The 10,281-nt window shown below is 38.8% G+C and overlaps 2 protein-coding genes across 2 annotated transcripts in view; one reads left to right on the top strand and one right to left on the bottom strand.

The window, feature by feature from the left end:
* Positions 1–7,351, top strand: part of slc12a4 (solute carrier family 12 member 4) — an 18,826-nt gene extending 11,475 nt beyond the window's left edge. Inside the window, exons 9-24 of the mRNA XM_035651708.1 lie at positions 141–305; positions 580–678; positions 791–848; positions 962–1,136; positions 1,424–1,542; positions 1,732–1,830; positions 2,036–2,155; positions 2,304–2,408; positions 2,998–3,166; positions 3,850–4,045; positions 4,315–4,484; positions 4,691–4,822; positions 5,121–5,228; positions 5,428–5,615; positions 5,805–5,938; positions 6,081–7,351. Coding sequence (XP_035507601.1) covers positions 141–305; positions 580–678; positions 791–848; positions 962–1,136; positions 1,424–1,542; positions 1,732–1,830; positions 2,036–2,155; positions 2,304–2,408; positions 2,998–3,166; positions 3,850–4,045; positions 4,315–4,484; positions 4,691–4,822; positions 5,121–5,228; positions 5,428–5,615; positions 5,805–5,938; positions 6,081–6,172 — 2,129 coding nt within the window. The 3' untranslated portion in view covers positions 6,173–7,351. The remainder of the gene's footprint in view (positions 1–140; positions 306–579; positions 679–790; positions 849–961; positions 1,137–1,423; positions 1,543–1,731; positions 1,831–2,035; positions 2,156–2,303; positions 2,409–2,997; positions 3,167–3,849; positions 4,046–4,314; positions 4,485–4,690; positions 4,823–5,120; positions 5,229–5,427; positions 5,616–5,804; positions 5,939–6,080) is intronic.
* A 105-nt stretch (positions 7,352–7,456) lies between these two features.
* dpep2 (dipeptidase 2) overlaps positions 7,457–10,281 on the bottom strand; it is a 7,262-nt gene continuing 4,437 nt past the window's right edge. The window contains exons 8-11 of the mRNA XM_035651709.1: positions 9,234–9,318; positions 9,055–9,130; positions 8,424–8,559; positions 7,457–8,102 (exon numbers count right to left, since the gene is read on the bottom strand). Of these exons, the coding sequence (XP_035507602.1) occupies positions 7,893–8,102; positions 8,424–8,559; positions 9,055–9,130; positions 9,234–9,318 (507 nt within the window). The 3' untranslated portion in view covers positions 7,457–7,892. The remainder of the gene's footprint in view (positions 8,103–8,423; positions 8,560–9,054; positions 9,131–9,233; positions 9,319–10,281) is intronic.

Below are 10,281 nucleotides of genomic sequence, written 5' to 3'. Positions count from 1 at the left end.
CATTTTGTTGTTGTTTTTTTCCACAAAATCAAACTATTTTTTTAAATGTCCTGCTTCATACACATAGGCTTGATAGAATGCCACTCTCTTCTAAGGTTAGCTTGTTGCCAATGATTTCAATGTATGTTCTCTGTTGTTAGAAAACATGTGGGGCGACTACCTGCAGAAAGGGGATATCTTAGAGAAACCGGGGCTACAGTCAGTGGATGCCCATGGTGCCATGGAGAACTTTGGCATGTATGTGTCCGCAGACATCGCTACATCATTCACACTCCTGGTGGGGATCTTCTTCCCATCTGCCACAGGTAACAGCTTCATAAAGTGCTGTCATGGCACAAACCTCACTCTACAGTTTGTGTTAAACTATAACTACTTTTTCCACCTTGTTTTACCTTAAATCTTAAATTATTAGCTATTATTATTATACTATAGTATTAGAAAAAGTTTTGTAACTTTAGCTATGTTAGCTGTGTTGTCATTTTTACACACAGTGAAACTGCTCTGTGCTGCTTCCTCTAATTCAGCCATTGGGATGGCATAGTTACAGTTCTTACATGCGCTTTGTGTTTTGCCCTGTAGGTATCATGGCAGGCTCCAACAGATCTGGGGATCTCCGTGATGCACAAAGGTCCATTCCTGTGGGAACTATCTTAGCTATTACTACTACTTCACTTGTGTGTATCCTTATTTTGATGACTACACACAATAAAACTAACAATCGTGCTCCTTTGAATAGTATAGGAAAGCAGATTTACATCTCCGTGTCAGTTCCTTAACCTCTTGTATTCAGATTTCAGTTCTGTGGTCCTGTTTGGCGCTTGTATTGAAGGAGTAGTCCTTAGAGACAAGTAAGTTAATTTGTGTCTTACTATTATCAAAACACTTTTTGTAAAGTATAATTTAACAATGGAAAAAGATACTTTCATCATAAAAGTTTCATATAGTCACCATGTACTTGCAGGTTTGGTGATGCTGTTCGAAAAAACTTGGTGGTGGGAACGCTGTCCTGGCCGTCCCCGTGGGTTATCGTCATTGGCTCCTTCTTCTCTACAGTTGGGGCAGGCCTGCAGTCCCTCACTGGGGCTCCTCGACTTTTACAGGCCATTGCCAAGGATAATATCATTCCTTTCCTCAGGGTGGGACAGTATACATTGTTGCTAGATTGTGTAACCACTTCACATTCTCTGAAAAAAATGCCATTTTATGCTAACTCAAGACAGAAATGACGACTTCAGACTTTAAACTCAGACAATAAAGTCACCCCATAATTTGTTTAAAATTATTTCCAAACCATATGACAACATTCAGCCCGTGGTGCAGGAAATGTTTGCATTTGATTTGCAAACTTATTTGAATAGCTTACAGTTCCAAATGACAGGTGATTTGCATTGCTGCATGTGACGTTTCAAATTTTTTGTTTCAGGTGTTTGGTCATGGAAAGACAAATGGAGAGCCTACATGGGCACTTCTACTGACCGGCCTCATAGCTGAGCTGGGCATCCTTATTGCCTCACTGGACATGGTAGCACCAATCCTTTCCATGTAAGTCCACAACACACAAGACAAACAATATGACCAGTATATACTGCACACACCGCACACATTCATTTTTCTTAGTTATCTGCATGTCTTTCTTAATTTCCCTGTTTGGCTAAGGCCAACTACAACACTGATGATATGACATTATCTATGTCAAATGTGTTAAAAATTCTCTTTGTATTTATGCGACAGGTTCTTCCTGATGTGCTATCTCTTTGTGAACTTAGCTTGTGCAGTTCAGACTCTTTTACGCACACCCAACTGGAGGCCACGGTTTAAATATTACCACTGGTGAGTACAGGTGTATCTCCACCATACTTCTAACAAGGGGTGGAAGTTTTTCCCTGTCAGCATTAAAATGACCAACAAGACCACCTCTGTGAGATTTGTGCTACAGTTCCCTGCATGAAAGACTAATGCATTATGCATACTTGTAAATACTGTCCTTGGTATGCAAAAAAAACATAACTTCAGGCTTTATGTGTCACGCCCACAGGGCTCTGTCCTTCCTTGGCATGAGTATGTGTCTGGCTCTAATGTTCATCTCGTCTTGGTACTACGCTATTGTCGCCATGGGCATTGCTGGAATGATCTACAAGTACATTGAGTACCAGGGGTATGTCTGGAATCCCATTACAGTGCATTCTTGTATATTATGGGATGATATCAATGTTTCTGTTTGATCTCTGCATATCTGTAGTGGATGCTGGTGGATGGCTGCTCACTTGAATTGTCTGTCGTCCCTCATGTTTGTGTCTAAACAGAGCAGAGAAAGAGTGGGGAGACGGAATAAGAGGACTGTCCCTTAGCGGCGCACGATATGCACTGTTAAGACTAGAGGTTGGACCCCCGCACACCAAAAACTGGAGGTACAGTCAGCTACATCTATGGGAGATGCTGAGATTATCTCCACATAAACACTGCATGTTTGATTATCGAAGTTGTGTTCACATCTGTGTTCAGTTATGAGAAGAATGCATGCACTCTAAATGAAATAGCATGAAACAGATGAGGAGTTTGTGGCCTGTTTTTCCAATTAGAAGCATCTTTGCTGGGCATTTCCAGTAAGTTACTGTGTCAGATTTTACTGTATAATATAACCACTCTGATGCAGCATTTTCTCTTTTGCCACTCACTCCAAATACAATGACAGTGACAAAATAATAGTTTCTCTTGATAGTTTTGATTGCGGAGCGAAGAATGGAATGAGAGGGATATAGCAAACAAATTGTCTACGTGGCTGGGATAAATTGGAAGACAAGTCAGAGCTATGTTAGATGTTTAGGTCACATATGTATAATTCCCTTTCAACATTGTAATGAGGATGATTGATTCACAGTTTAAAATGTAATTTAGATTTTGTAGAAGCAACAGTAATGTCTAAATAACTTCCACACTTCAGCCAAAGACACACCTGTGATCCGAGCCTTTGCCTCATTTTGACTGTCTTTGACTCAGGCCTCAGCTGCTGGTGCTGTTGAAGCTGGATGAGGACCTTCATGTGAAATATCCTCGACTGCTCACCTTTGCCTCACAGCTGAAGGCAGGAAAGGGTCTGACCATCGTGGGCTCTGTCATCCAGGGCAACTTCCTGGACAGCTATGGGGAAATGCAAGCAGCTGAACAGGTAAATACGGAAAGGGATGTCTGCTGTACATGCTCTATACAATTTTCTATTGCACCGTGTTGCAACTAATTGTTACAAATGAACACCTTTTGTAAATTGAAAAGCACAATGAACCATAAACGTGCTTTAATGTGAAATTACATTTTTTGTTACATTTCTTCCTCAGCAACTGTTTTTTTTTGCATTCTTCACTTTAATCAAAGGGCATAACTGGAAACAGCTTGTTGTTGTCTGTACAATGTGGTGCCAATGAGCCATTTCACATAAAATAAGGGACTGGTGGAAGAAGATTTTTCCCTATGATGTGTTTGCTAAAGAATTAAACAAGTGAAGCAACGTTTACTCTTGTTTATTTCACAATAACTGAGAAATTAATCTCTCATCCTCAACTCACAATTCAAGTGCTAAGACAATATTCATGCATTATGTACAATATAAGAAGTTATAATTAGAGCCTGTGCTATACAGGGAAGTAGTGAGGGTAAAACCTGCATTGATTTTATTTATTGTTTTGCAATAAAAATCTTTATGGCATGCACTTAACTCCATTCAGACATATGAACCTACATTTTTCTTTTAAAGCTTTACATAGGCGGTTTTTAACTGTTCATATATGGTTTATCTGCTTACTGCTTGTTGTGGTCATGGACTAAAGTTCTGTTTGCCCAAATTGATTCTGCCAGGCCATTAAGAATATGATGGAGATCGAGCGAGTTAAGGGTTTCTGCCAGGTCGTGGTGGCATCCAAGGTGCGGGAGGGCGTTGTCCATCTGATCCAGTCCTGTGGTCTGGGGGGCATGAAGCACAACACTGTGGTAATGGGCTGGCCATACGGCTGGAGACAGAGTGAAGACCCTCGTGCCTGGAAGACTTTTATCAGTAAGAGTCTCACTAAAATACTGCTCATACCACAAGACACTTAAAAGGCCCAGTCTTGGTAGTGATATAGTTTTCACACAAATCAATATGTACTAAACAAACAACTAACCTGAAAAAGCTTTGTAAAGCTTCTGTAACTTTGAATGTTGACATACATTCTGTATTAGTTTTCAACTGGCTTGTACAGTATACAGAATGTAAGGTTCATGGGATATTCACTTAAACAGTACAGTTAATATCCATGACTCCATGTTTTCATCTCTACTCAGACACAGTCCGCTGCACCACAGCTGCCCACCTGGCTCTGATGGTGCCCAAAAATGTGTCCTTCTACCCAAGCAACCATGAACGCTTCACAGATGGCAACATTGATGTGTGGTGGATCGTTCATGATGGGGGGATGCTAATGCTGCTGCCTTTCCTGCTCAAACAACATAAAGTGAGATGACAGATATTTGTCTTTTATTCCAATAAGCTATTTTGGAAGTTGTAGAAGTAATGTAAATTTATGTCTCGGTTACTTGAGGCTTTCCCCTTTGAAGAATGTTGCCTTTGGCAACTTTTTTGAAGTATGTTTTTTGTAAGTTATTATATTCACATCCTTGAAACTTGTGGCAATAACGAATGGTTTTATTTGCATTTTAGGTTTGGAGGAAATGCAAGATGCGCATCTTCACTGTGGCTCAGATGGATGACAACAGCATCCAGATGAAGAAAGATCTGGCCACGTTCCTTTATCAGCTGAGAATAGAGGCTGAGGTGGAGGTGGTGGAGATGGTGAGATTACCTCTTAAACAATTACTAATCTGAACAAAAGAGAAGACTGTAGGGCTTTTATGGCAAGATCAGTAATAAAAACAGCAACTGAAACCAGATGTCCATTATGGTATTAAGAACAAAACAATGATGCTGTCAATGTGTTTGTTAGAAAGAGATTTAGAGTGTTAAGAAAAAACAAAAATCACTGCTTAACTTGAACATGAACTAATTTACTTTTATGGTCACTCTGTTCATGTTCAACAGACAAATATGTTTCAGCCAGATAAACTTTTAAAATGACTTCCTTGTACTTTAGCATGATAGTGACATCTCAGCATACACCTACGAGCGGACGTTAATGATGGAGCAGAGGTCCCAGATGTTGAGGCAAATGAGGCTGTCAAGTGCAGAAAGACAAAGAGAGGTATGTTTTTTGTGTGAAATATTTTGTAGATAAAAAAAAAAAACTAATACAAAATATAATGCATGATATATACTAAAGATACCTGGGTTTTCATGTTTCAAATCTTCACTACTGGTTGTCTGTAGTGATGCAATTTGGGAAATTTAACCTTCTCAACCTTACCTCATAAATCATATAGAGCCTACCATTTCACTCACAGGCCCAGCTGGTTAAGGACAGACACTCTTTGGTGCGAATGGGAAGTCTATACTCAGATGAGGAGGAGGAGGTGGTGGAGGCTCCTCCAGAGAAGGTTCAGATGACGTGGACAAGAGAGAAGGTTGAGGCTGAGAGGCGGAACAGGAACAATGCGCCTGAGAACTTCCGAGAACTCATGAGCCTCAAACCGTGAGTGACATTCAGTTATCTTCAGCATCTTTATCGTGTCTCATTTAAACAATAAAACCTGTAGCATTAAACGCGAAGAGCCTTCACCTGATTTTACCCTAGACTTTTTGTATATTTTTCTGTTCGGCAAAGTTTCTTTTTTGCACAAATCCATTTTACTCTGTGTCTTCCCGTCCTGCTGCACTCCAGGGATCAGTCCAATGTGCGGCGAATGCATACGGCTGTGAAACTGAACGAGGTAATAGTCAACAGGTCCCATGATGCTCGATTAGTGTTGCTCAACATGCCAGGTCCACCTCGAAACACAGATGGTGATGAGAACTGTATCCTTTGCCAATATAGCACTTGGGTTAAAGTACATGTGTATGCATATTGACATCAAGATGTTGCCACAGATGTCGGTTGTTTTCTGACTCTTTACTACTCTCGCTGTTGTTTGGTTCATTTCTTTAACCTGTAACTCAGATATGGAGTTTCTGGAGGTGTTGACTGAAGGCCTGGAAAGAGTGCTGCTGGTCCGAGGCGGAGGTCGGGAGGTTATCACTATCTACTCATGACCAATTATAGCACATTGCTACACAGGAGCATCGGCCTCAACAGAATACATTCCACCTCTGGACACAAGGCAGCACCTGCTCTGCTGTCAGACGGTTCTGGGTAGATGCATGAATTTGATGCTTTTAGTGTGAAGTATGGACTTTTGAGTACAAAAGAGGTTTATTCTATTCTTGTAGAATATTGGGACACATTAGTGTACAAATCCACCTGTATGTTCACGGCTCTGCCATTCTTGCAAATGAAAGCCTTTTTCATTTTATACATTTTTTAGCCTCAGAAATCAATACCTGTGTGTCAAACTGAGAAACACACACTTTAGTATTTTCTTATTTATAGGTCTTCATATGTGCTAATAAACCTGTATTTGACGAGTTGGCTCTTCTGAGTTGTACACGTTGTTACAACTGTTTTAATGATATGCCAGATTTTTATTCTGAAACAGCTCTTTATTTTGGAAGCACATCTCTATTTATTTATTTATTTTTTCGACATTTCCCCACTGAGGTAAAAAAAAAAGTGACTGTAGATAATGAACACAGTGCTTGATTGTTGTTTGTCCTGTATTCAGTAGGTGGCACACAATCCCATTAGTATATGTGGATACCAGAGATCATAAAGTTTTTAAGAGTTATAATTTATGATTTTTATGGACAGATTTTGTGTTATTGGTGTATATGAATAACTTTTGAACTGTAACATTTGTATTTCTTCTGCAAACCTGAAAAGATTTTCTGCACACAAAAAACAGGGCTTGATTTAATGTTATAATCACAATCTTCAGACTTTCAGTTTTTGTCAGTTTTCAGCGTAAATGGTGTCCACCACTCCCGCCCTAGATCCAAATTGCCTTTTTTGGTTGTACTGTAAACGGATACACCAGTTGCTATTGCTGACAAAGTAGATGCTCAAGGAGTGTTTACTGTAGTATTAAACCACACTTACTGTTACCATGGAAACCGGACTACAAATATTATGACTTTCAGCCCGTTTTGTGTCTTTTCAGGTCTTTTTCTAAAAAGCTAAGTATGATCAGTATTTCAGGCTAGCATACAGTGTAGAGAACAACTGCTTATTTTTATGTAGACTAAACATTCTGTACAAGCCAACAGTGTTTTATATGTAAGGGATAAACCATGATAAGGTGTGCAGTTATTAAAAAACAAACAATGCTAAAAATGCTCTTGGTCTTCCCTTCACTTTAGCTTTAATAAAAAAATGTTTTCCCTTTCTTTTCAGAAAAGCATAGGAATGGATTATCCCACTTAATATTAATAATAATAATAATCATCATCATAATAATACATTTTATTTATAGAGCAAGTTTCAAGGAACTCAAAGACACTTCACATAGGTTAAAATTGAACTTGAACATAGTCACTTGCCAGCAATCAAAATATACATTTTGTCAGAATACACGCTTTAAGAGGCAACTTGCCAATACAGTGTTGAATGGGAATCTTAACAAGGAAGGTTTTTGTTTCAGTTATTTCTATGTGAAAATACTGAAATGAGAAGAAACAAAGGCAGTTTTCTCTTTGGCCAAAGCTCACAATAAAATAAAAACTTCAACAACATCTTACAAATCTAATCAATAAATTCCAAAATAAATGCCAAAGTGCCTTTCATAGAACTGGTGTTCTGTGTATTCCAATTTATATGTATAGCATATAGGCCTACAGTATATACAGAGGTTGGCATTTAAATTACCTTTTTAAATATTCATTCAATCATAAATATGCTGGAAAGCAGCAGAACTATAGCCAGGATTAGCAGACCTTTTGGTCCATGTTGGGCTCTGGAGGAGGAATTCCGGTCAGAGGGCAGCTGTCTTTGGTCAGGAGGTCTGAGGACCAGCCTGCATGGGTTCTGCACATCCTTTAAGGGGATTTGGACCTCACTGGGCAGGTTGGAATGCAACTGATCACGGACCTGGGGTAAATACAGTGAGAGGGAGGCGATATATAGGAAACAACTTCTGAACCATGCATTTGTGAATACTATTTCATGAAATAAGATGGTTAGTGTGCATTTGTATCAGGACAGAAAATTTATTTTATTTTAGGAGAAATACAATATATAGAATCAAATATTTGACTCTTGCTAATGAAATAATACATGCTGAGGATGTTTTTCTAGCCAATTCATTCCTTTGGCCAAGACATGATGTGCAAATATGCCTTTCAATTACCTATCTACACCTCATTTATCAGAGAAGTTGTTGACATAAAATATAATAATCTTATAGCTCACCCTCTCAACCTCCTGGAACACTCGCAGGAAGTTCCCTCGAAGGACATAAGCCAAGTCATTCTCTGTCCAGTTCCTATGCAGGAGTTCCTGTATTAGGGCAGGATACTTTGACACATCCTCTAACCCCTGCGGGAATCTGCAGAGGAAAAACACATTCCAATTCCCAAAAGAAACCACTCATTCGGACTGTTTTACTGTCACTTCATACACTCGTTATCAATAAGTAATAATAATAATTTACACTGGGAAATTTGGTCCTTTAATATTATTTTACTTTTTACATTCCTATTTGGACTAGATTGTGTCTGCATGCAGGGAACACACCGATTCAATGCCTACCATTCTCTCTTTATGCCTGTTAGAAGTAAAAAGTTATTGATTTTTTTTAATTTACAATTTTTCAGCTTGTTGACAGCTGAGACAGCCAAATTGCTGATATCATGACAGGCTAACAAAAGCACAAAATTGAATGAACAACAACCTCTTGAACATGTTGTCTGGAAAGTGCCAGAGATAAGTGTGGCATGAGCTTTGTTTTATTTTAGTCTGTGTGTGTGTAAGTTGTGTCTCTGAAGATTACCACTCATCCTGATCATAGCCCATTGCATACTGAATAGTGAATATTTCTCACCTCACAGCACCTTCAAAGTCCCCTCCAATTCCTATCGACTCAGCTCCAATCACCTTCTTAATGTGATCAAAATGGTCTGTAAAACCCAGGTTGAATAATAAATGATCTGAGATGTAAGAATTAAATACTATGAATTCAATCGATGACTTAAAAAAAAACATTCAACATGGATGCCTCACCAGCCACATGAGATATGTTGGCTTCTTCCCTGCAGGAAATAAAATGGCTGTGGAGATTCACCATGATCAATCCGTGGTTCTTTTTCTGAAACACAACACAGGAGTGTCACTGCCAAGTGTAGTGAGTCAGACAAGCAGCCTGTATTTCTGTCTTATTTACATTCACCAGTTGTAATGATAGCTGTTGAAAATATCGGGTTTATATTTGTCTTATCTCAAACATCCTGTAACCCTGTGCTGCAGTAAACTGAAAGCCTGTTTTGAGCACGCACACACAGAAATCTGTGGTATAATGAGAAACATGCCTGCTAAAGTGGGATATGAGGGGGCCAGAGTTGGGTTGAGGTTAAATGAGAGAAATATATCTATGTTATTTATTTTGTTTACCTTCATTGATATTCAGTCTTCATCTACTGTGACACCAGGTTGATATATTAAACATGGCAAATTCACATGTTGATAATACTATATTATAATCAGCCATAACATTATGAGCACTGACAGGTGAAGTGAAAAACCCTAGTAAAAAGTTAATGCTGGTTCTGATAGAAAGGTGTCAGAACACACAGTACATCACAGTTTGTGGGTATGGGGCTGCATAACATTATGACCAGGTGGTGTTAGGGCTGATCATACATTACTACAAAAAATACAAAAAATACTTCAAGCAAAATGCAACTCCAACACTTTTGATATTAACATTTGAAAAGTAAGGCAAGATGTAATTATATCTTTTAACAAACATTACTGGTAGTTGGGTTAGGCAGAAACAAAGAGAAATTGATAAAAAAAAGAAAAGAAAATACTAGTATTGAAGGAGATTGATGTTCTATTGTAAGCAAAGTACAGCCTATATAAGCAGACCTTCTAGATTCAAGTAGGGAACAAGTTAGTAATGAGTTAGTGTTAAGCTGAATAAGGACACAGGCTAATGGGAGGTATATGAGCAGTGTTGGGAGTAACGGCGTTTAAGTATAACGGCGTTACTAACGGCGTTATTTTTTCAGTAACGGAGTAATCTAATGAATTACTTTTCCCATCGTTGCAA

The sequence above is a fragment of the Morone saxatilis genome, unplaced genomic scaffold (assembly GCF_004916995.1).
Source record: "Morone saxatilis isolate NCDOM2014 unplaced genomic scaffold, NCSU_SB_2.0 Contig11, whole genome shotgun sequence".
Classification (NCBI taxonomy): Eukaryota; Metazoa; Chordata; class Actinopteri; family Moronidae; genus Morone; species Morone saxatilis.
This window is presented reverse-complemented; position numbering and strand designations above follow the sequence as displayed.